The 26,716-nt window shown below is 43.2% G+C and overlaps 1 protein-coding gene across 7 annotated transcripts in view; it reads left to right on the forward strand.

Moving 5' to 3' along the window:
- Positions 1–462: 462 nt before the first annotated feature.
- RUNX1T1 (RUNX1 partner transcriptional co-repressor 1) overlaps positions 463–26,716 on the forward strand; it is a 152,107-nt gene continuing 125,853 nt past the window's right edge. For 2 of the 7 annotated variants that reach the window (XM_060393518.1, XM_042254496.2), the window contains exons 1-2: positions 8,029–8,258; positions 8,448–8,591. Coding sequence is in view for 1 of the 7 variants with exons in the window: in XM_027973236.3 (XP_027829037.1) it covers positions 651–678 (28 nt within the window). In the remaining 6 variants the exon portion in view is untranslated. Of the gene's footprint in view, positions 679–8,028; positions 8,259–8,388; positions 8,592–26,716 lie in introns of those variants that run through there. The other 5 variants (XM_042254495.2, XM_027973236.3, XM_042254494.2 and 2 more) reach the window with 3 other exon arrangements.

Genomic DNA, 26,716 nt, shown 5'->3' on the forward strand with positions numbered 1-26,716 from the left:
CCAGGAGAGAGGCGGCCCGCGCGCCCCGGCCGGCCGGGCCAGCCCATTGTTAACTTACACTTGACCCCGTGACCCCCGCACGACCCCGATGTGCCCCACCGCCCCCGCCCGCCGCCCGCGCCCCCCGCGCCGCCGCGGGCCCTCCTCCCGGCCGCGGGGAGCCGCCGCGGCGCCTCGGGCGCGGGCGCGCGCGCTCTCGGCGCCCAGCGCGCAGCGCCCCCGCGGCCCGGCGGCCGCCCCGCCGCCCCGCGCGCGTCGCCTTCCTCGAGAGTGAGCGAGGGCGCGCGAGGCCGACGCAGACGCCGCCCGGGACGGGGGCGCTTCCCCGCGCCCCGCATCCCATTCGTCTGCAGCCGCGGCGACCGCAGGGAAGGGGCGGGAGGCAGGGAGGGCGGAGCGGCGCGCCGCGCGTCCGGGGCTGCTCCGCGCGGAGGCGGCGTCTGGCCGGCGGCCCCGACCCCCGGGCTCCTCGCCCCGCGGCTCGCGGTGACCGGCGCTCGGCGGCCTCGCGGCGAGCGCGCGCGCGGGCCCGCGGTGCTGGACGCGCCGGCCCTTCGCGGGCCAGGAGCGGCGCCGCGCCCTCGGCCCCTCGCCCCGCGGGCCGGCCGAGAAGACGGCAAGTTTCCCTGGCACCTCGGAGCCGGCGGCGGATGGTGGGACTCTCCGGCCCTGTGCAGTGTAAGTGCCGGCGGGCGGGCGGGGACTGGGGCACTGGGGTGGGAGGGTGCCCCGGTTGTTGCTGTTAATTCTCCTTCTGGTGACCGTCCCCTTCGTTTGGGTTGTTCCGCCGGGAGGCTCCGGGCTGTCCCCGTCGCTGAACTAGGGTAGAGCCACGCACCGGGGCGAAGAGGAGCCTCGCGAGTCGCTGCCCGCTGCGGTGACACTGAACTTCACGGGGCAGCCGGGGGTGCGTTTTCACGCTCAGATTCTCTGCGCTGCTGCCCCCCGTTTTCTTTTTCTCTCCATCATGACAGTGTGAGAGCTGGAAGATCATACTTATTCCCACCCCCACCCCCCCACCCCCAACCGAAGCCCCGGGCAAGGTACCCAGGGTGAGGGTGGCAGGTGGCCTTGCACCATCATTTCTTTTTTCTTTTTCTTTTTTAAATATTTTTTTAAACTGGAAAGTCTGCTTTTGATGGTGGGAAAACTTAGCTCTGGCATCAAGAGAGGAGGAGGAATATTAACTTTTGAGACCCGGTGGCGACTGCGGTCGGGGTCCTTAGAGCAGTCCCCGGGCGCTTTGTGTCCACCCTGCGAACCCGCCCTGGTCTTCTTGGGCACGCGGGGTGCTTGGGTGGGAAGCCCCTGGAGGACAGGCCAAGCCCCCCGCCCCCGAACTCTAGTGAGGTCTCGAGATCCGACTGGCATCCGCGACGGGCTTAGGGCTTTGCCGCCCGGGCTGGGTGGGCAGCGTCCCCGCGGCCCAGACCTCCGCGCGCCGGGGGCTCCGGCGCCCTGGCCCTTTGGGGGTTCCCTGCGCAGCCTCGATGGGGGCGCCCGTCTCCTCTTCAGAACGGGGAGCCCTGTGCTCGGCAACGGAGCCCCCGCCAGGCGGAGCCCGGACGGAAAGCTGCGTCCCGGGGATGCAACTCGTTTACCCGGCCCCAGCGCTCTCTTTGGGGGGACAGAAAGGACTGGGGTGATCGGTGCACCCAGACCCCTCTCCCTGAGTGGATCTGACGCTGGCCAGGACCCCCTTAGGAAAGACAATTCGGTGGGTACAAGGCGCTTAAATCCGTTTTTTTTTTTTTTTTTGAAAGTTTTTATGGAGGTTGGGGTGGGGTAAGTCAACCCTTGGAAAAGTTTGAGTACAGATTCCAGGAAGTAGGATGTGAACCCAGACTGTTACTAAAAATAGCCCGATTCCCCCCCCCCCCACTCCCCCCGCGCTTTTCAAGTTTGGAGAATTTGGCTGCGGAGCCTTGCAGCCCTTGTTTTCCTTATTCCTTGCAAAGCGTCGTGGCGGTTGAAATCTTTTGAGCACAGCTATTCTTCAAGATCTGGGCATCTTAAAGCCCAACTCGCCTCAGCCTGGCACCAGAGTGTCCCTTGCAGGAATAGCCAGTGTCCCCCACGGAGGAGCTCCTGAAGACCAGTTCCAAAGTCCAGGGCCGGGGAGTGAAGGTCAGGAGTTGGGGGGAGGCCACTCCAGAGCAACTTGATGTGCTTCATGTCACTCCGGGCCCCCTTGAAATTTTAACTTCGCTCCCTCTAATTAATCTGCCCAGGGCCTTGATATAAATGGCTGCCCACAGCAGCTGCAAATTGATGTATCCCCTGATAAAGGTTGGGTTGCTGACCAAGGCGTTTTCTTTTTGTACCTTCTGTGTGAACTGAAATCTGTTTTACAGGTTCCACCCCCCCTCCTCCCCTCCCTGCACACCCCCCCCCCAACCCCGTCTCCTTTTAAACATGTGTCCCATTTTTACGTGCACCCAGTGGCTTTGATTGTCATAACCCTCCCTGTGCTTAGAATGAGAGGGAACCTGGGTCTGTGCCCAGTGAGTCCACACTCGCTAGAATACAAATTGATCAGCTTTTCAGTGGTAAACCGTTAGTGTCGGGGGTCTTCTTTAGTTTTTTGCAGCCTTTTGCCTCGACCATGTGAGCGTTTTGTTGTGCCCAATCTCTCCTGTCATACAGTTCCTTAGAAATGTGAATAAACAGAATTGTTTCTTAAACCATCCTGGACCAAACCCAGATGCTTATGTCAGATGTGATGTGTACAAAGAGAAGCAAATTTATGATTCTCTGGATCTTTCCCCATTGTTTATTCTTAATGTCAATTCTAGTTTTAACATTGTAGGGGCTTTCAGGTAGCATGCATGGGACAGTCTGATTTTCTTTTTCTTTCTTTTTATGGGTGGTTATTTTTAAAGAGACAGCTGACAGTCTCACCCAGTGTTTAACCTAGGCATTTTTTGCAGCCAGGAAGGATATTGAGGAAGTTGAAGTCTAACATTGCTTTATCTGTACTGTATTTAGCATTTCTTTGGCTTATTCTTTCAAAAGAAAGAATTTCCACGAAATAATCAAGGAATCAGGCTCATTCTGGGTGTATAAAAGCTGACTTTATCTGCGATCATACTAAGAGAAGAACTTTATGTTAGAAGACTTTGTATAAGCATTCATAATTTTTTGTAAACCATTTAGACAGCAGTCACTTTATTTGAAATGCTAAATACTGAGTGGGAGAGTTTGAGTATGGAGTTTCTCCAGTGTCCAGTTCATATCTAATAAAAGAAGTGGAAAAAATGGTGCATTTTTTTTCTTTAATGTTTGGACAGCTCGAAGCAGACCAGAAATCTTTGAAATACTATTTTCCTTTATAGCCTTAGTCCCTGTGACTCACTAATATCTGCTAATAATTTGATTTAAAAATGATCCTTAAAAGGGCTTTCCTAATAAGACACATTCTTCTTGTAGTACAATGCAAACTGCCCTATCAAGTTGCAAGCTGCTGGAAATGGTAGGAGAGTACATGTTGCAGCTACAAGATTGCAGCTTTATATTTTTACAATTTTCCCTTTCTGAAGAAAAGTAAAATATTGTTCTTGATGCTAGATTTTAATGATGAATTCTTCCATCCAGGGTGTTAGTATAAATATTTGCAGATGAAAGAACACTTCATAAATAGGAAAGAAGTACACAAATGTAAGGTGCCATTATCATTTATTTTACTATAAAAATAGAAGCTTATTTTATTGTTAAAAAAAAAAAACTTTTCTGTTTTTTCCGACATTGAAAAGGGATCACGAGAAAGAAATGCTTCCAATAGGAATGCTGGGCAGTGGTTGTCAGGTTAGGACATTCTTCACTGTCAAATCGTGTTTCCCACTTCTTTGATATGAACATCAGCTGACAGGCTCTGAATGCAAACCCTTCTTCATTGAGGTTTTATGCAGGCAGCATAGCCCTTCATAGCAAAGCAGTCTCAAAAATTGGCACCTGCAGGATTTGCATGTGAAAAAAACGATTCAGTTGCATTTTACTGGAGTCTATTACTGTAAGTTATGTAGGTTCAGTGAGAAAAGCTATTTGTTGATGTTTGGACATTTAAAAGTTCTTTGTTTTAGGGACACCTTATTCATCAACCAGTGACCCACAGACTTTATTGATAGCAGAAGCAGGGAGAAGTGATCTCTGGCTTTATAGAGGTTATTTAGTATGAAATGGTGCTATTTTTAACCGTGTGCTTACAGAGTGCACTGCATGCATGGTTAATTTTTAAAACGTGCCTTAAAATGATGCCTTCATACAACTTTCAGAATCCATCAGAAGTTAAACAAATACATAAAATTAGGTGAACATAAATACTCTGTGAAAACAACCTAGGATTTTAGGAGTTCAGTAAGTTAAAATCTATGATAAAGAAGTTAAACATTTCATAGTTCTGAATTTCTTTACTCGTTAAATAATTTGTCACAAAGATGCCTTTTAAAAATGCCATATTTTGCCCTTTTATGCAAAGTAACTGACAAATACTGTCAACTAAAACACCTTTGTGAACCTCAGAATATTATCCATCAATGAGAACATTTCATCCAGAATAAGTTATTTTTTATTATCTAAAGAGACACGTTCCAACTTCACTTTTTTACAGCCATTAATATAAGAGTTCCTAAATAATGTTTAAAGAACAGTGAACATTTTATTAAAGCAAACATTAGTTCAGTTTAATGGAGGTAATTGTAAGTGATAAGACAGAGCAGGTTATCTCTGTGTTGTTTAAACAGAAGGAGCTACTTTGCACCATTTCCAGTAGCCATCTGTAGAAGAGAAGGGTTTGCACCTGTCTGTCCACACTAATTATAGATTAGGGCCAAAGAAATGAAATTCGAGGAGGTTTTCAGCTAATGAAATCCATACAGATTTTATTGTAAATGTGTTTTATGTAAAGAGGGTGATGGTTGAGTTATGAGTGAATAAATTGCTATGTAGCTGCTAGGCACTTGGTTTTGAAGCACAATTCTGCTGCATTAACCTTTGATATTAAAAAAAAAAAAAAAGAAAGACAAACAACTTAGACACGGATGCTAGTCTTTGTTTGGCATCCATAGCTACAATTTAGTGAGCAGCAGTGAGATTCAGTGTGCAATTTTAAAATGTACTGTAAAGCAGCTTAATGTTAAGAATATTCTAGTATTTTGAAATGCAGATGAAGTAGAAGGTAGGTTTTAACTTATACATATAAAGCATTAGGAAATCCGAAAGCTTTTTTTTTTTTTTGCATTTCAGTTTCACATACATGAGAAATTAAAGCAAAATGAGTGAGGAATTCATTCTGCAATAAAAGGTCACATGAATCTCTACCACATCTGTTTATAGTAATTATGAACATAATTAACATAAGAATTACAAATGAAATAATGACAAGCTGAGCAATGAGATATTATGCTGTAATGGTCATATGTTGGAATTCTCACATTATAGCACACTAGAATTCACATACTCAAAGAAAATGCTAGATTTTTATCTGAATTAATGCTTCAAAACTTATCTGCTTGAGACAGATGGACTTCTTGCTTTTATAGGAAGGTAACCTATTATTAAGAAAAGAACTAGTTGAAATTAAGATTTCTAGTCTCCAGCCTGGCCTTTAAGACAGCTGTGATTATAGAAACCACTTCCTGTTGTACACTTATTCTATGATTGTTCTTGATTATTATATTGCTTTTTTTCTAAATTGAAAGCTTTGCAGCAAAGTGTGTGCTTTGGAAGAAAGTCATGGATTCTTCCCATTTGAGAATTGGTTGATCTTTTCTGTAACTGTGAGCCAAAAGTCACTGAACAAACAAGGTATTAATAGAAATAGTATGCCTTTACAAAACAAGAACACTGGCAGATAAGCTTTTGTGCAGTTTTCTTCATACCTTCAGTGTCTGGATGCTTTTTAAAGAAAAATGTAAGCCTTTTCTGTGGAAGTAGTCCGGCTTTGTTTGTTTTATAAATAGCATTTTTTCAAAGCGCATGTGATGGAAAAATCAGTTGGCGTTTCTGAGTTGTATTTTTTACTTCCTAGAGTTGCATTGGATTTATAAACATGTGTGTGTAATCTTTGTCCAAACTGATCTAACTAATATGTAATAAAGGGGCAGGTATATGTGATTGCACCTGGTTATCCTGAATGCAGGTTTCTATAGCAGCTAGAGAAAAAGTGAAAGGTGACCCTTTATGAGAGCTATAATGATACTCTAGAAGTCTGTTGTTACATTTAAAACATGTTTTTCACTCATTTAGAGTGCACTCGATTTGGTAACATTTCCTGCCAAAGGGCCTCCTCCCTCTCTTTGCACCCTTCTATAAGTATTGAACCTGCTCACTTTTTGAAGATTTACAGGGAAGTAGTACCTCCTTCTCTTCTCAGTGATACCCCGAGGTTTTCCACATGATTGGATTACTGGTGGATTGTGGCAGAGCCCTTTTCATCTGACATTCATTGCATGACAAGATTTTTCACACATGCCCTTCCTCCACCAATGCCTAGCTTTTTGCACTTTACCTGACCTATCAGGTTTCCCTTAATTGTTTTCTTGGAGTGGTGGGAGCTTGGGGGCCAGAGGATCCACTGCTCATAAAACTTGTTGAGCAGTGGATCCAAGTGGTTTGGAGCGGAGTGCTTGATTCAACAGTTTGCTGTTGTTGTTCAGGGGCTCAGCTGGCCCCCTCTTTGTGACCCCTGCCTCTCCTGATTTTCTTAAGGTCTTCTCCAGATTTGTCTCCTCTCAGAGGTGGCTTGCTAGATCTCTTGCACTTTGGTGTTGATGTTTTTCTCTAATCACTAGCCTTATTTCCCCTCACCCCAAACTATCGAGCCCCCATGCATAAACTGGTTTACAATCTGAAGTTTCACTGCAGCAGGGGCTACAGTGTATGTCAGGAACAGTTCTGGAGTTTGTTGGCTTCTTTATTCTGAACTCACTCTTCATACTGACATGAGCTTCTTAAGTAAGCTTCAGTGCCTTGAAATGCAACAAGACCAAATACTCCCTCTCCCCCCCCCCCCCAATAAAATAACCTTCTTTGCTGCATTATTTGCACTCCATTAAGGATCTGATCAGATGTACAGGTTGGCTGATGGGTGCATTTAAAAGGGGAAAGGGGGCTCCCAGGAGACCACTCAGGTGTACCTCCCTGCAGACCCTGATGGGGGTGGAAGAGGCACTCTGGACTGGGAGGAGCGCTAGCTCCCTGCTTGGTGTCTGATTGATTCCCCTGCTCTGGGGTGGGGGGGAAGAGCTGTGGAGGCAAGCTCAAGCCGGGATTGATTGCCTCGATTTCAAATTCCCACCTCCAAAATAGACTCTCAGATGTACACACAAGGAGCCCCCACGCCGGCACAGTTTCTGGAGGTGGAGCAGGTGTCTAAGAGTCACCTGTAGCTCCCAGTCACAAGTGCGTCTTCTCCCGGTGCCGCTGGCCACGCGAGGTTTCCGCTGGGACCACCTTGACAAGCCCGGGGAGATGCCAGCGTTTGTATCCGCCTCACAGCCATCTCTGTGGATGTGGGCAGGGGGCTGGAGTCTAGTCTTGGAGCCAGCCAAGAAAGGGACGAGAACTCCCACTTGAGGTCGGTCGGGAAGGGCTGTGTCGCTGCCCGTGAGGACACCCTGGGTTTGCTGGGCAACTTGGGTCTGTCTGGATGGAGGTCACACGGTGACTGTCTCGTTGTTAAGCTCCTGCAAAAAGCGGGCTCTGGATGCCCCTCTGACCTTGACAGAACCTCCCGGAATGTTAGCATCCCGGCTGCCTCCGTCCGCCATCCCCGGAGCAAGGGAGAAAGGCAGTTTGCTAGTCTGGATTCCCCCCGCTCTCTCTCCGGGAGGGGACAGACTGGGGTAGTGGGGAGACAGGTCAGCCTCGGCCAGCCTGGGGGCGCCTCGCTTCCCACCCCCCCCTTGCCCCCCGAATCCCCCGCCCCTGCCCTGCCGGTCCCTGCTCCTTCGCTGCAGCCCGCGTCTCCGGTCCCCCCTCTCTCTCTCCCGCTTCCCCTGCCTCTCCCGCGCCGTCTCACACGCACCCTCTGTTTATTTTCCTGCCTCCATCTGGGCCCTGCTGATATTGTAATCACCCCGATGCACGCCGGCTCCGCTCGGCTCCCTCGTGCGCCCGCACACTCACTCACACACAATGTGCCATCCCGACAAGCCTCTGACTTCTGATAAGCTCCGATGTGTGTTTAATGAATACAAAGCCGCGGTCCGGGGGCCGCCTGCGCTGCGGCGGCCGCCTCTCCTGCGCTGCTTTGCCAGAAGGTAATCTCGGCGGCCGGGGGGGCCGGGGGCCGGGGGGCGGGCCGGGAGGAGGGGAGGGGTGGGGGGCGGGATGCAGGGGGGCGCGGGGAGGCGGCCTTTCTCTTTTCCTCTCCCCCTTCCCAAACGATTCAGAAGTCGATAAGACCGGGAGAAGTGAAGATGTACCACGTTATCTGTCGCTCCTCTTAGCTGGCGGAGAGAATTTACATTTCAAGATTAGCAGAGGGAGGAAAGAGAAATCTGCCTTTTGTTGTGTGGGGTGAGGAGCAGGCATCAGCCCTGGCCTGGCCGCTATCTCCCATCACCTCTGCTATCCAGACAGGACTCACCGAGGTGAGATTACCGGAGGGCCTTATCTTTCCTTGGGTTTCGTTTTTTTTTTTTTTGCCATTCTAAATAGGTTTAAAGGAGACTGGATAAAGGGCGGGGGTTGGGGGGGGGGGGAACAATGGATTACGGTATTGATGGGATGCTGAAGCCTTTGGATGAAGAGGGGGAAAGAAGAAGCTGCTTAACTTGATTAGTTCCATTTTATTTTGATGTTAAGGTGAGACTGTGTCCCTTCTTTGCATTCAAAGTCTGTAGAACTTAAGGGAAAATCGCAATGGCTTGAATGCCTTATATTCTTTTCACCCCCACCTCCTGCCCTCCTTAGCACCGTCTCCCTTCTTATAACAAGAGTTTCATTTACCCCTTATTTGTAGGATTGATAAACCGAGCAAAATCGGTTGAGGCTTTTGGAATTGATCATTTGTGTTTGGTTCGGTGTGACATGTTTTGAATGGGTGGTGAATTGATGCTAATGGTAGTACTTGGATGAGTGAGAGGAGCAAATGAAACATACTTTTAATGTGGAATTAGTTGATTTTATAGTATGATTTCAACTAGGTCCAGAGGGAACAAAAATCAAGACTGTAAGGTAGATTTGCATGTTGAATTTAAACTATGGGATTTCCGCCCCCCCCCCCCGAATTGGTTTAAACTGAAAATAATTTTAAAATATTTAATAAGCCTGTTTAATTTGAAACATGTTAATACAGTTGAGTGTGTTTAAAGATTACAGCATCAACTTTAAAAGGTTTTTAAAATGGGTAAAAGTGGGAAAAACAATTGTTTTGCTTCCTGCACATAGTCAGGATAACTATTTTCATAGGCAAATATGATCCAGTAACTAAGAGCCTAATTAAAATTTGTTTGAAAGCAGGGGGGCATGTTTCCTTGTTGACAGCAGCAGATCAATTGGGTAAGACAATAGAGTCCCATTATTTCACTTCCGTTGACTGAACATATTGACATTTTGGGTTTGCTCTTACCTCAGTGAGCATGATGAGACACTGAAATTCACAGTCCAGCTGGCCGGAGTGGCACATATATTTACTGTATGTCATTTCTGCCTGGGGTTACCTTGTCACCCAGGCAGAATGGGAATAGACAGCCTGGAATCCTTCAGAAGGATAGAGATCTTTTGCTAGTGAACTGACAGAGAACATTTCTTAGGGACATCTTTAATTTCACTTAGAATCAGGTGTAACAGATAAATATGTGATATAGTTTTATTTGAAAATCTGAGGAGCTCCTTAGCTGTCAGTCCTTGTATTTTACATAGAGGAATACCCATTTTCAAGCTTCACCTTTACCTTCCAGAGACATTTACATTGAATGGGTTGGTCGCATCTTTCAGATAGCTTGTGCTCAGGTGACATCCATTTTTCTCCAGTTGGGGATATTCAGGCACCTGCTAAATCTGTATCTGTTTAAAGAAATGTGTAAGTCCCCTTCAAAAAGAGGGTCTGGCTTTCCTTTTTCTGTGGGTGGAATATGAAAGCAGAATGTGTATATTTTACATTCATATGACTGAATAGAAGGCAGTATGGATAGATAAACATGTGTATTCTAAGCAGTGACAGAGAAAATACTCAGTATTCTACGTCTTAGTGTAATCTACCCTTTTACACATTTTGCATAGTCTTTGGATAATAAAACTAAGTTTTAGGCAGACCTTGAGTCAAAAAAATTTGAATTGTATGGAAAGTGAACATGGGAAAAACCAGAAGGGACTTAATGTATTTTTTTAAAGTTCAGTGAAAATATAAAACTATTATGAATATGCCTTATACCCAGCAGTTCTTGTCATCAGGTTAGGCAATTGATGCCCTTTACAACATTTTGAACAAAACTAGTCCTTTATACCATTTTCATGAAAATGTTAGGTTTCTGTTTGATCAGCAGGTGCTGTTGAGATGAAAGCCATGTGTAAATTTTCAGAAGGCCAAAAGTGTCAATTCAGAAAAGGAAAGTGATAAGAGAAAATGCAATCAGTTTTCCTGTTTTCAATTTGTGCAGGATTTGAAGAGCTGTTTTGTTAAACTGCTACATCTGCTCCAATATGAATATTGAACTACTTCCACTAAAAATAACAGCCTATAATTTGGAAGCTACTGCAGTCTTTTGTTAATGTGAGTGGGTTATTTAAAAACAAAAAAACAAAAAAAAAAAATAAAAAAGACAATTTTCTATTCTGACAATCTCTTGCCTAATGTGCATTTTCATTTGTTGGCACTTTTATCCTCAGCAGATAAATGGTATTATGCAATTAGGACCTCATCTTGTTTGACTATGAAAGAGATTTCCATAGGTGGAAATCCTTGTAATATAAAATGGTTTCACATAAAACAAAATTCCTTTTAAAGTAACCTGTTTAAATGAAGTTACTTAAATTGAGAGAGTTATTCCTTACATTCTCTAATACTCCAATTTTTAACTTATTGCTGACTATTATAACAAAGTTAACACTATTCCATTGCATACTGGGCATTCTGTGATTTATTTCACCTTTAATATACCTGTAAATGTAAGTTTAAATTAATCAGGGATATTTTACCTAACAGGGCTTTCAGAATAATTTTTTTCATGCTTAAATAAAATGATTAAATTATGCTTGAGTGCCTGCATACAAAAGCTTTAGCTTCTATAGTACTGCTAATCAAATAAGTTTTATGGACAGGGAAAGCACCACATTAGAGAAAAATTGGATGCATTTTACTAGTGACATTGCTAGGAAAGACATGTTTAAAAAATTACTCAATATTAATTTAAAAGAACTCTAACATGAATAACAATAATAAAAATAATACTTTATCCCTACAGAAAGAAAATAAATGGCAATACTAGTCATACAAAACTGGACATAGAGAATTAAGGTAGGAGGAAGACCTATAAAATTTGGATCAGGTTTAATACTGACTCCATCCACAATTGCAGTTGGGTGGACTTGTGGATAGCAATTTGTCTAGGGTGAGGCATGATCACTGCTTTGGGTCAATTAGAGGCTATATAGCTTGTACCTTCACACTTCAATTGCCAGACACACTCACTCTTCAAAGATAAACTGAGAATATTTTCAAAGGATACAAGGGAAAACAGAAACTGTGACACATAGCATATTTGATATTAACAAATGTTTCTTCTGAAACACCAATCGAAAGAAGAGGTTTTTTGAAGAACAGCATTGTATATACTTGTGATCACATGTACAACTGAGAATAATTCTTATAAAGAATGTAATTTCCAGTTTGAAGCCCAGCTGTGGCATGTTGTTGCTGGCATAATGTCAGAGATTTGGGTATATTCCTTGGTGGGTATATTGTCTGGTGTAGCCCCAATCACTTTGCCACTCTCAAGAAAGGTCACTGGAGTCGTGTATCAGTGAAGAAGGTTTATTTCACAGACACAGCCCCATCACTTTTTCTGTATGGCCTTCTAGTGTGTTGTTTCTGTGTTGAACCACAATCAGTGTTGAAGCCTCAGTACCTTATCTGACATGAGCAGGGAAGAGCTTCCTGTGACTCTTCAGAATGTCCATACTTGATCAAGTCATGTTCAGGCTTTTATATCAGAACCGCTGAGAAAGTAATGCCCTGTGGTTGAGGTTTAAGGTGTGAGATACTTTTGTTTGAAAACACTTAAAACCATCAGTCTTGCTTAGAACCACTAACATATTCACTAACTGTAAGAGACCTACTTACGATCCCTCTGCTTTGATGGTTCTAACTGAGGTTACCTGTATAATGGAACTCGTGAAACAGGTTGGTTTTTGTGGGCTCCATATTGGCCAGGGTCCCTAAGACAAGTCTGTACTTGGGTGAATGGGACCTCTAGGCTACAGCTCTTGTTGACTGTGGAGAGTACAGGTGGAAAGCTTTCCTGTCGTGTGTCCAACAGTCTGAACACCTCCCAGTGCCTTATGGAACGTGATTGACTAGATGCATTCATCTTTTAACCCGGGGCTTCGAGGCGTTCGAGAGCTGCCACCTTGTTGTTCGTCTTGGGAGAAGGTAGGGAAGCTGGCAGACGTTGGAGAGCCACTGTGAGCCTGGCACTCACCTTCACAGATGGTGTCAGTCACTGATTTTAAGTAAATGGTTAACCAGCATTTCACTTTCTTCGTTTCCAAGAGATACAGTCCATCACTCTAAAACTAGCTTTAGTTGCTCTCCTGTGTTGACCTTTTGCTCCAGTTTGGAACACTGAGGTTTCCTTATGTTCCCCAAATTTAATTACCTGCTCTGTTCCCAAGGTCTAACAGAGACATATTCTCTGAATACTGGGCTTTATGTGCTCTTTAGCAGTCATGAGCTATACATCCACTGTTTTCCTTATGTTTGCCCTTGCCCCCAACCTAGGAATCAGAGTAGGCTCCTGGCTAGCAGATATCCTAGGAGATGCCCAAATGAATGCCACTCTGTATGCCCCTTCCCAGGGGGCGCTAGTGGTAAAGAACCATCTGCCAATGCAGGAGACATGAGAGATGCAGGTGCGATCCCTGGGTTGGGAAGATCCCCTGGAGGAGGACTTGGCAACCCACTCCAGTATTCTTGCCTGGAGAATCCCATGGACAGAGGAGCCTGGTGGGCTGCGGTCCATGGGATTGCAAAGAGTTGGACACGACTGAAGCGACTTAGCACACTTATGCACTCTGTATCCCTCATCCTCCTGATGCGGGTTTTTCCATTACTAAATGCTGTTCTGTCATCAGAATGCCACCTTCCTGCATTGTACGCGGCCTTGGGACCTCTTCCTCTGCTGGTCTCATTCAGCACTCCAGGGCCGTCTTCTGCTCCATGTTCTTAGTCCCTGCGGCTTGACCCGTCTCAGGTAGTTTGCTCACTCTACTCCATCTCCGCATCTCCCAGTTGGCTGGGTCCACTTCCTTGTCACGACTAAGAGGAGAGGGAGTCTGGACCATCTTGAACTCATAACTGGTTATGTAGCATAAAGCACTCTGTTAGGGAACGAAGGACCTCGTGTGTGTGCATTCCCCGGGACAGGCAAACTGAGGTTCCCCTTCCAGTTCAGTCACTGACTTGCTGGGTGGCGTCGGGTGCACTCCAGCTTCAGGAGCAAATGATGGGCAGACTCTTCGATCACGAGGCTTCTCAGCTCTCATCTATACAGGTCTACCTAGCATATTACGAGTAGGCTTTCAGGAATTTCCCGTGGTTAAGAAAATGAAAAAACAAATCCTTATATTTTCATTTCTGAGTTGGGGGTACTACTAATCTGCATACCACTGGGAAAAATAGAATCAGGGCAGAATGTCCTCAGCTCCCCACTGTTCGTTATAAAGAAGAGGTGTGGGGAAGACGGTGCCATTTTTCTCATAGCCATCCTGGATCTCAGATGATTGTCTGAGATTTTAGTTGTTACTACAGTCCTTTCAGAGGTGAGTGATGGAGGAAAGAATCTTTCTACAGAGTGAGAAGGAACTGAAACATTTCAGGTCTTGCACAAATAAAACAGCCTGTATACTTGCCCCTCACCTCACCTAAGGTGAACTTGGTGCCTGGGGCCAGGGCTGAGGGACTGAAGGCTCACTTTAGTGCTTACCACGCTTTTCCTGCACCCCACAGTCTCAAGGTTTCGACCCAAGTCACTGGAGATTTAGAAAATGACCTCTTTAAACCATTTTTGGAGAGAACCTGGTAAGTAATAGCTTGTTTAAACCAACAAGGGCACCTTATCATTTTTGCCTAGAAATCAGATGTTAAGTGCAAAAGACCAAGAAGGAACAGTCTGCTGTTGCTTCTAAAAGTGATGGAGAGACCAGTGACTACCAATGACCCTGATTTTTGTACTTTGACTTAAAAAATGGACCTTGTTAAAAATTTAATGCGAATTGGTGAAGTTACTAATCGTGAACCTGGGCTGGATTTCTTTGGAATTTAGGAACTATTACATTTTTATACTTCTGATTTGATTAAGCCCTTTGTCATCATTCAGGATGGCAGTGGAAACTTCTGCTGTTTACGAGGAAGGGCATGGAAGTTACATGAGGTTCATGTGTCTCTAGAAATGGAAACCACAGGAACCACTGTTGCTTCATAGGTTGTAGAAAGTTTTTGCGTTGGCATTTGAAATTTGGTGGGAGGCCAAATTCAAGTTCTTTGCCATAAAAGTGAATGTCTTAAAAGCATGTATGCCGTGAACTGTTGAGACCTGACTTGACTGAATTGAATACTGCATCAGAGAAATAATAGAGGAAATGTTACCAGGAGATGTAATGGCGGTTTGTCTAAAGATAAGCTATCCAGAGTTATGGGCCACTAATGACAGAGGAGACGTTGCCAGACCATTGATGAGCTTCGCTGTGGCCAGCTCTGTTAGAGCTCCAGGAGAGAAAATTAGCTGATGTTAGTGTTTGGGACGTCCTTTCTGCTAGACCTTGTGGGGAGTATACCTGGGGACGTGCAGGTCGGAGATGAGAGAGGTATTAGGAAAGTAGATGATGGTACCCGCAAAGACTGGCTTAAGGGTTGTGCCAGGGCGCTAGCATAGCAGCATTGCTGCGAGCATTTCAAATGCACATCTGACTTGGCAAGTGGAATATCAGCAATTGGGAAGTCCTCTCCTACTGAACATTGTGGTAAGCATGGTGCAAACTGTGCTTTAAATACAAGGTCTTAGGAAGCTGGTTCCTCTACTTTGTTAAAACTAGATGGACTATACTCCTTCCCCTAACCTGAACATGCAAAAAGATGTGAGCTGTAAGACAGGTCATGAAAGACTGCTAGTTTATTTTCTGAATCTATGCATATGTTATGTACACAGTGATGAGCAAACACAGCTGGGAAGAACAGCAGATGATATTGGGACTGGAATTGTGGTGTTTATCAGACTGATATAGTAATCCTTCTTTCCTGTGAAAGTGTTCTTTTCAAGTGATGTTAGAATTCTGTAACTTTTATCATGTGTCAGGCAAGTATTCTTTATTGCCAAACCTCTTTGCCTACCTGTCACACATTTTCATCCTCATCTCTATCGAGGTTTATTTAGTAATGATATCCACACTTGACCTCTGATGGGAAACAAATGTGGACTTCAAATCCTTTTGTTTGAATCAGGGTAGGTTAGGTGCGTTCAGGTCTAAATGGAAAGTAAATGTGATCAGTCGCCATTGACTTATCCATGTTAAGCTTTGAGTTGGCAAGAGAAAGTGGGTGTAAAATATCAGAGAAAAACATAAATGAAAAGCAATAAAGTGAGCAACCCATTAAAGCTAATTTGACTGTCTTAAAGGCATATGTTGTTGGGATAGCCTTGGTAATGAAACATTTTAGAATATTTGAAAGAAAATTAAGGTTTTTGCTTTTGGTTGTAAACCTGAAATAAAGTAGCAGTACTTTCCCATATACTATCATAGGATTGGGAGGTGGCACGGAGGCTGCCCAGTTCGGGTTCAGGCCCTTCCATTCATTGTCTTAGCATTGTGAAACCAGAATTTTTCTGTTCTTTATCACAAATGCTTTGTATATTAGAGACACAGAACAGGTAGTAGACCCAGTAAACCCACTCAGGACAAATCAAATAGCTACAAAAGATGAAGAGGCTTTATTATTTGCTGGTTAAATGGTATAATAAATGAGATTTAGGAGTGAATTGAAATTTTAAGTTTGTTTTAAGAGAGGTAGGAATAATCAAGGCGATGTTATTGTAATGGGGTTGTGGGCAGTTATAAAGTAAGAATGGTGATTGGAAAAGGTCTTGGGAGAGGTATGTTGGGTGGGGTGGGTAGAGGCAGAAAGAGAATAAATTAATGTGGATCCAGCAAAAAGGACCCTTGGGTGAGGCTTGGGAAATAAGCAGCAAGATCATAAATGTTTGGACTACCAGGCATTTGATTTAAGCTTTGTCTTCTCAGTAAACCAGAAGTTTAAAAAAAACTTCTGTGTCTAGTGGGACCCCTTAGGATTGGGAGGTGGTGTGGAACCTGCCCAGATTGCTCATCTCCTTAGCACTGAGAAACCAGAATAGTTCTGTTCTTTATCACAGATGCTCTCTATATTAGGTTTTCCAGTTGAACTTTTTTTTTTTTAATTGGAGTATAATTGCTTTACAACGTTGCATCAGTTTCCACTGTCCAGGGAAGTGAATCAGCTACATGTACATGTGTCCCCTCCCACGTAGACCCCCCTCCCATCCCGGCCCCCGTCCCACTGTCTAGGTGTCACCAAGCACCCAGCTGAGGTTCCTGGGCTTCACAGCAGCTTCCTACCAGCTGTCTGTCTCACCCATGGTAGTGTACATCTGTAACTCGAACAAAGAATGCCATGGTAAAATAGACTTTAATAAAACCAGAGCAGAAAAAATAAAAAGGCAACAGGAAATCATGGACCTAATTAAAGTTGTGTTTCTGAAGACTTGGTCTGATTCTCGTGGGCCAGATTGGGGTGGATGGAATGAGGGAAGACCAAGGCCAGGTAGGGAACTGACTTTGCAGTAGTTTAAATGTTAGATATTTGTAGAAGAATGGCCAGAAATGGGTTTGTGGGATAAGGAGGAATAGGCAGATGCTAGAGACATTGCAAAGAAAAATAATTAGTACTTAGATATGGCTGAAGAGGGGGAAGTGATGACAACTCAGATTCGATGTCCATTGTATTTAGCTTGCCAGAATTTGGGCAGTGAAGTGAAATGAAAGTCGCTCAGTCATGTCCCTTTGTGACCCCATGGACTGTACAGTCCATGAAATTCTCCAGGCCAGAATACTGAAGTCGGTAGCCTTTCCCTTCTCCAGGGGATCTTCCCAACTCAGGGATTGAACCCGGGTCTCCCACATTGCAGGCGGGTTCTTTACCAGTTGAGCCGCAAGGGAAGCCCAAGAATACTGGAGTGGGTAGCCTATCCATGCTCCAGGGTATCTTCCTGACCCAGGAATGGGACTGGGATCTCTGGCATTGCAGGCAGATTCTTTACAAACTGAGCTATAGAGTTTAAGGGACAGTTTACTTACCCTTCATAGACTCATACAGTCACAGCCTCCAGAAGGCAGCCTCAGAACCCAACTGAGTGTCTCTTGTGGTCCAGCTACTTTGGGAAATGTTAATGGGGCTGTCACTTGGCAGATTTTCCTCAAAGAGTAGTGCTTGCATGGAGGATAGATTACTGATTGGCCTGGGACTTGGCTCCCTCTGTGCTTTGGCTCGTTGCATGGATTTCTAAACTGTTTTTTGAGTGTTCTTCCATTTTGCAGGCTACCTGGTAGAATAAAATGTGATCAGGAGGGCTGGATCTGGACCTTTAGCATTCCACTGGAGCAGCCTATCTGTTTTAAGTATCTCAAGCATTAGCCTTTTGTTTAGGGAATAATTTATAAACATTTCTTTGAATTCTAGTATGTAAAGGAGAAAAAGCAGGGACCAGAGAGTAAGGAGTCAAGGAGGAGGTGATGGCAGGGCGGAGGCTGTGCTTATTATACAGCAGTGTGTCTCAGACTCTGTCCTCAGTATTCCCGGGGGATGGGAGTTTCAAGGGGGCCTTTGAACCTACCTTCATTCATTCAGTACTCCAATCTTTGTCTGCAGATCAAATACTTTTTTCACACAGGGACATTTTCCAAATACACATTAAATTAGATGAGCAAAAATGAATTTAAATATTACTAAAATTGATACACTCATCTTTGTGTGTTTCACAGTCAGCAGACTGTAAACAAAATACTATCGTGTGGGATCACAATCTTTTGATTTATAATGGAGGCCTCCTATTGGAAAAGTAAAGGAATCCCTTTTATATGTTAAGGGGCAGTATTCAGTTCTTGTGATTAAATTGCTCACTGTTAATTGTCCCCCCTATTTAAAGAATTTTAGTTACTGGAGGAAACAACAACAACAAAGTGTAGGACTTTCAGGGTCTGGTTCACCAATATAATATTATCTCAGGGACTTTCACCTTGCTTTGTTTAGTATTGTTTAATTTGAAAACACTGGCAGTTCTTCTTATACTTTGAACTTAAAATCAGAGTTTGTGGATAAAAGCTGTCAGAATTGAATCTTTAAGACTTTTTTCTTAAAATAATGAGACCAATTTATATATGTTAATATGAATCATTCCTGAGATATACTGTGAAATGAAAAAAAGCAGGGAGCAATGTATATATAGTATGCTACTTTTGTACAAAAAAGGTAGTACAAAAGAAATACAAAAGCTTCCAATTGTGGGAGAAGTGTGCATATGAATCTGATAATAGTATTTGCTTTATGGGAAGAAGGGGCTTCCCTGATACCTCAGTTGGTAAAGAATCCACCTGAAGTGTAGGAGACCCCGGTTTGATTCCTGGGTCTGGAAGATCCACTGGAGAAAGGATAGGCTACCCACTCCAGTATTCTTGGGCTTCCCTTGTGGCTCAGCTGATAAAAAATCTTCCTGTAACTCGCGAGACCTAGGTTCGCTCCCTGGGTTGGGAAGATCCCCTGCAGAAGGGAAACGCTACCCACATCAGTATTCTGGCCTGGAGAATTCCATGGACTGTATAGTTGGGGTCACAAAGAGTCGGACACGACTGAGCAGCTTGCACTGCCCTATGGGAAGAAAGTGGGGCTGAGGCATTGGTGGTTGGAAGGAGAAATTTTGTTGCATGTCTCTTGGTCTTCTGAGTGTTTTGCAGACCTCGTATCTGTTTCACTCACTGTAAAGTTAGAGACTGTAGCATCAGCTTTGGATGGATAGTTCTGGGATTCTGCCCTTCCTGGGGGAAAGATGAGGCCCTTCTCTTCTCTACTAGAAAGCAGTTAAGTGGAGAAGTGAAGAGACTCAACTCCCCAGTGCTTTGCCACTTGTTGAAACTCCTACTCTTCATCTGGAAATAATTCTCAGCTGGATAATAATGGCGTGACCCATAATGTTGTCCAGTGGATTGCGTGAGATGATGTGCGCGGAGCACAGTACCATTTCAGAAAGACTTGCTTGTGCTTGGCATCTGACTTGACCACTCTCAGACTGGCCACCACTCTCTTCTGGAAGCCCCCTGTAGGATCTTCCCCTCTGTGTGGCTGTTCCTTCTTAGTCACCTTCACTCAACAAATACGTAATGGAAAGTGTGGTCCTGTTTAATGCCTAGGGGATATACAGATGTTCAAGTCAGACAGTGCCCCTGATTTGCTAGCCTTCCTCACCTCAGCCTTAATTAAGACTTGTTTCTACAGGGAATCTGCTTTGTGCTCTCCTCTCTTGCTAATGAAAGTATTCAAATTTCCATGAACTCTCTTCTTCAAGTCAGTTCAGTTCAGTCACACAGTCCCTGTCCATCACCAACTCCCAGAGCTTGCTCAAACTCATGTCCATCCAGTCAGTGATGCCATCCAACCATTTCATCCTCTGTCCCTCCCTTCTCCTCCTGCCTTCACGCTTGCCCAGCATCAGGGTCTTTTTCAATGAGTCAGTCCTTTGCATCAGGTGGCCAAAGTATTGGAGCTTCAGCATCATTCCTTCCAGTGAATATTCAGGACTGGTTTACTTTAGGAAGGACTGGTTTGATCTCCTTGAAGAAGATACCTTCTATCTCTTCTTCAAAGATAGAGTTTATCACATCTAACATTTTTCTGCTATCCATGTGATTCAGACTTCTCTCCTGATCTGTAAACTCCTCAAAGGTAGGAACCAGGAACAGCTGGGGATACTTTTTGATGCTTTATTAAATGTTTGGTGACAGTTCCTACCTTGAATTCCAGTTATTTACTTAATACTGTCCTCAAATATTTCATTGCTAAGACCAAAGTGAAATCTTTGTTTGCAAGATCATGTCATTTCTTTCCCAGTCCTTTCCCACCTTGGCCCCTTTTTATTGTGTTCTCTTATCATAGAATGTTCGGTTTATTGCCACCATATTTTACCTTTAAGTTTTAGCAACCAAAAAGCACTCCCATGTGTAGCAGCCCTGGGCACTCTGAAGTGCTTAAGTCACCTCTGTGTTCATAAATGCATATCTTAACCTGTTTTCTTTCTTTTTTTACCCTGTGGCTCATAATTGTACTTTGTGTAAAGGATGAGCTCCCTGAAATTATACACAGAATGTTTTACACATGCACATATTTCTGAGCTGGAACTGTCCCTTGGGTCAGGGACCCAGCAAGGCTAAAAACCATCTTTGTGACTCCCAGCTTTCCTTCTCCCAAGCCCCGCTTTGACCCCTTAGGTGCTAGGGGCTCCTGCTGGTCCTTCCTTGGGTTGCCGTGTCTGTTTTCTGGACAAATCTCAGGCTGAGCACTTCTCCCCCTCTCTCTCAATTTGCCAGATGTATGTGGAGGAGGAGGTCCAGTGAATGCCTTCATGGAGTGACGATCACATGTTGCCTTATTTAATACTCACCTGCGAGTGAGCTCATTTGCAAGTCACTCCTAGAGGCTTCCTCGCTTGCCCAAGATCACCCTGCCTGAGTGGTGGGCTGAGGTCTGAACCAAGGTTTTCTGACTCCCAGGCTCCTCTGCTCTAGAGCTCACTACCGCTCTGCTGGAAGTCGTCAAATCCTAACGTCCCATTCTTTTTACCCGTGGACAGAGCCAGCCACAGAGACTGCAGTTGGGAATTAAAATGGAAAATTGTCAAAACTTCTCACTGTGCTTAGAAAAGTTACCGTTTGGAGTACAGAACTATAGCAACAGCTTTACGTGTTTCTGAGGCAAGGAGAGACGGAGAAAAGAAAGGGAAGAAAGGAGAGAGAGAGAGATATCAGCTGTTGAGGAACAGCAGCAACCAGACCATATTTGCAGTTGGACAATCACAGATTTTTTTTTTAGCCATGTGGCCATCAACCACGAATGCATATACTTTCACAGTCTTGTTTTCCTTTTGTGTCTAAGTTTCCGGGATGGAACAGATGCCTTTATTTGGAGAAACCAATCTTTGGAAATAATTGGTTCTGTCTTTGCTTATCCTCTAGGTGATCTTCACAGATGAAATTAGATGAGGAAAAGAATCACGAAACCTTAGCTTGTGGTTATTTATTTTTTTCCACTGCAAAATGTTTAGGGACCTGCAGCTTAGGTCCACATATTTTGGTGGTGTTGACTGATCATAATTTAGCACAGCAGTGACTCTCAGAAAAGATTTTTGTGATTACACGAGGTCATTTTTGAATAGTGACCTAGTGCTTTAATGCTTTAAATGATAATATTAAAATAGGTATTGCCTCCTTTCTGCTCTCAATTGATTCTCTCTTCTTTCATCCTGGTGAGTTATGTATAATCATCCTGTTGTAGAGATTTACATCTAAAGCTTAGAAAGGTTAAGTGACTTGTTTCAAGGTCAAATAGCTCGTAAGTGTTAAGACCTGAAATTCCAGTCCATCTGTGTGGAGTGGGCTTCTAAGTGGTCAGTGTAGCTCAGAAACAGTCATTTTAGGAGATTTTATTTTATTGAAGATTATATCTATATCAGAGGAGAAATTTTAGAGCTTCCTACTATTTTCAGTTGCCTGGTTTGTTAACTATCACCCTATGTTGTCACCTTAACTGAAAATAATTCATAGATCAGTCACCTGCCTTCTGTTTAATTTTTTAATCTTTAAATACTGAAGTGTTTTAAAATATTTTAAAGTATCTGAAAATATTTTAAAGCATTTTAAAATAGTGCTTTATCACAATAAGAGGAAGAAGCTGGAAGAAAGACAAGGTAGCCTAAGTTATCTTTTATTCCTTTGTTCCCTCAGCCAGTATTGAGTGAACTCCTTCTGTGAGTCAGGCACTGGGCTTGAAGACTGTTGATTAAACCTGGCCCCTCTCATGGCTGTTAGAACAAAATGCATACATTGCATCAAGGTATGGTGATGGACAGGGAGGCCTGGCGTGCTGCAATTCATGGGGTCGCAAAGAGTCGGACATGACTGAGCAACTGAACTGAACTGAAGGTCTGAAGACAGGAGGAGAATAAGATGGGATCCTTTTCCAGAGCAGGAAGCCCGCTTGGTAAACTCAGTTGGGGGATAAGTCTATGCATAACAACCTGGAAGGTTGTATGGACTTAATGCTACTTGCAGTCCTTAATCATGGTTTCCTAGTGCTTATTCTGGGAGGAAGGGCTGGCTTCTTAGCTGTGGATGCCCTGCGTGATTTCCATAGCAGCCTGGGTTTGTACAGTATTGATGGGAATGGGCTCGTATGAACAGTATCTGGAAGATAAAGGTTGCCCAGCCTGATATAGACCATAAATGCTGTTACAATTTAAAGAGGAAAGAATGATCGTAGACCTTGAGAGTGGTCACGGAAATGTTTGTGATGCTCATTGGGTGTGAATTGGACCTTTATAGCGTTTCATTAGGTGGAATTCATCTCTTTCATTCTCCTTAGGTGCCAAGTACAGTTTTAAGTATGGAAGATAGAGTAATAAGCAAAACAGACAAGACCCCTGTTCCAATGGACCTTATAGTTTAGGAGTAGGAGGCATACAATAGAAACAGTTGTAACATTATTCACCATAGTGTTAAATGCAATGAAGACAATTAAAACACCAATGTTGGAGAGAATGGTGGGGGGTGCTTCTGGTAGTGGAAAGACTTGACTTTGGACAGGAGGGAAACCGTCTCTGAGGTTACACTTGAGGGAAACCTGAGCTGAGGAGAAACTAGTCGTCTACTAGTCTGGAGGAGTTAATGGACAAATCCATAAAGATGAGATGTTGCATTCTGTGGGAGTTTATCCACTGAAGAGCTGCACCCTCTAAGGGGATGGATGGAGCAGAGGCTGAAAAGGTGCAGATTGGTGTCAAATCATGGTGGGTCTTGAATGTCAGAATGAGGCGAGAAGAAGGACTCTATGTTTCTATGCATATATCAGGGAGTGAATAGTTAGAAGAAAGGAGGAGACTCAGGATGGGTATATGTCATAGAAGCTTAAGGAATCTTGTGCAGTTGGAGTATTGAAATTTAGTTCATGTGACCTCTGATGCTGCTGCTGCTGCTGCTGCTGCTGCTGCTGCTGCTGCTGCTGCTGCTGCTGCGTCGCTTCAGTCGTGTCTGACTCTGTGCGACCCCATAGACGGCAGCCCACCAGGCTCCCCCGTCCCTGGGATTCTCCAGGCAAGAACACTGGAGTGGGTTGCCATTTCCTTCTCCAGTGCATGAAAGTGAAAAGTGAAAGTGAAGTTGCTCAGCCGTGTCCGACTCTTAGCGACCCCATGGACTGCAGCCTCCCAGGCTCCTCCGCCCATGAGATTTTCCAGGCAAGAGGACTGGATTGGGGTGCCTCTGATAAGGGACAGCCAAATAACAGTGTCCCAGTCATTTCCTGTTAGAAGTTGAATGTAGTCCTAAGTGAGGCTGTTTCAAAGCAGGGGGATATAGAACTGTCCTACAAATGAGATTGTGGAGGCCTTGACAGGTGTAGGCTATACAGCCCAGCACTAGGGGCTGTGCTTACTGAGATAAGATGTTTTCTAAGTTGGTTATGATATCGTGGGTTCCTTTTGTGGAACAGAAAACTAACTGTACTTTTATTAAAGTAAAGGGACAGTCTTTATGTTACAAGATGTTTTTGTGAAAAGGAAACAGAAAAATTAAGAGTTGATTCACTTCAGACTGATAAAAAGAGGTGTGTTAAATCCTCAGTTTTGGAATAGCTGTGTCTTATTTACTAAAGGAAAAGATGCCCCAAATGTTGATGTAATTCTAAAGAGAAATGTGTTTAGACAGTGAAGGGATTCCTGGCAGTGATTGAGAAACACAGTAATGGGGAACTGCACTTGATTGCTTTTGAGGTTGAGTCTGATGTGTGTAGTCTTTTACATCCTATTAAAACTTTGAAAGATAAACTGATACAAGAAGGATTTGCCAAGGCCAGCAACTCTTCCTTTTAAAACCTTGGCTCAGTGTACACATTGAAGGGATGGGGGAGTAAGATAAAAGCATTATAAATATGAGGTTAACTGAATTCAAATAGAAGGTTCTCTCAAGTTATTGCATTCCTTAGAAAATAAATACATTGCACATATGGTTAAGATTGATCAAAAAAGTATTCTGTGTGCCAGTGATTACATTCCCATCTGTGATTAAGAGTTTCTGTCTGCATCTGGTTTTCACATTATATTTCTGTAACAAGAATCCTTTATATAGCAGAGTTCACTTTCTGTATTTTCTGTTAGCTGCAGCTTGAACTACTGCACGGATCGCAGATTTACACATGTGGTTTTCATTACTTCATACCATTGAGAAAAAGTAATATTTGTTTGGGAATGTATGTTTTCCACAATTTCCATGGTAATACAGCATGTTGAGCCTTTTTAATAACACTCTTGTAGAACTACAAATTGTTTGAGGCATTCTACTCTTGGTAGAGTTTAGCTTTTAAACTGGTCTCAGTATATGTTCGCTTCATAATGAGATTTTTGCAGATTTAATGGCTGAGGATTGGAACAAAGCAATATTAAAGACAGAGAAATTTCTGTTGCATGTGATATAGACTTTAGTGTGTAAGTATCACAAATAATCCAAATGTGTATTCTTTAGTACTCATTACCATTACTCATTTTATTGTTATTTTATATCAAAAGACCATTTATTGTGTTGGAGGTGTGAAGCACAAAGGTAATACTCCAGTCATTATTTTGAGAAATCCAAGTCTTAGTGCCCCTGTTTTTTTTTTTTTTTAAGTGAATTATCTTATTGACTGATATAATGTTTCATATATAAGAATTGTTGAGTAGGAAGAATCCTCAGGGGTAACTTGAGGTTTACATTGTGTATTACCTGAATGTATATTTTATGCCATGTTAACATTTAAGAAAAACATGTACACTGGAAATACTTTGTAACACCATCTTCCTGCCAACTTTTTTCCATTCACTTCAGAATACTCTGATTGAAACAGACACATGTGAAGTTAAAAAGTGAAACAATATATTCTATACTGGGAGATCAGTTATAATTGAGAGGTTTATCTTATAAAAGTTTATCCACATGGTAGTTTTATGTGCCTCAAAACTGAGACCCGCTATACCATTTCTGATAATAAACCCAGACAGTAGTCTGGTGTTTAGCAGTCATGAGAAGGAGGAAAAAGACTTAGACTCTAGGGGATTTGTATGTACTTGGCTTCCTTCATTTGTTTAATGGAGATTTTTCAATATGGCCCACACAGGTAGGATTTACTGTATCAGGCTCTCCTTACTGTTGATGTTGAGGCACTAAATATCAGAAATCATACCTGAATCCAAGAAAAGTATCCATTTTCTTTTTTTTCCCAATAGTACTTATTTATCTTCTGTTTGCAATATATATATATATATTTAAATTTTGCCATTAAGAATGAGAAACAACTGATTACATGATAGAAGAGTCATAATATTGTGTATAAAGGACGTTTGCTTTTTTAACTTATTTATGTACATTAGAGCATGTATAGTCACCAATTTCCATTTCTAGGGAAGAGTCTGGTCTCTTAAAAAATGGCAATAATAGCCTTAGTAATATTTTGAGACTGCTTTTATAAATCTGTGCTTTTACATTTATTGAGTTATTGCTTTATGTGCATATGATTGTGGTAGATTTATATCTCATGGATTATTAGAACTAAATAGTAATACTTGTTCTATTCAGAGCAGTGGTGGTACTAGTAATAGTAGGTGAGTAATAAATAGTGGGCGTTTGGGAATGAACGAATGAATGGTAAGCCTGACAGATCCAGCAGGACAAATGAGGCTCTCTGGATTGCTTTAGGGAAAAATAAAAAGCAGTAGAAGTTGGTTTATTTGGTGAAACGATTCACTAACAATTGCTGTTACTAATATTTTCAAACTGGTTGGTTGCATAAAGATGATTAGTTACCGATATCAGTTGTTTCGAATGATGGCAGTATGTAAATTTCAGAACAGTGAAACAATGGGGATACCATGTTGTTTGGAAATACGATTTAACTTGCATGTAAAATTCCAAAAAAAAAAAAACCACAACAAAAAATGCAGTGTCTAAAAGCATTTTCTAAAGAAGCTATAACTGACAGATTAATTTGTAAAAAATAAAACAGGTAAAATCTAATGTATCCTTTTAAGGTATTGATGTATGTATGTTTTAGACCCAACTTAAGGAAAGAAGAGTAGTATCCCGCTTTGAGTCAAGATAATTGGAGGATTTAGAGCCTTGGAGGAAATCAGAAAATGGGAGTTGTTTTGGATTTTTCTAAAATTTAGAAGGGCTT

Source organism: Ovis aries, chromosome 9 (assembly GCF_016772045.2).
Source record: "Ovis aries strain OAR_USU_Benz2616 breed Rambouillet chromosome 9, ARS-UI_Ramb_v3.0, whole genome shotgun sequence".
NCBI lineage: Eukaryota > Metazoa > Chordata > Mammalia > Artiodactyla > Bovidae > Ovis > Ovis aries.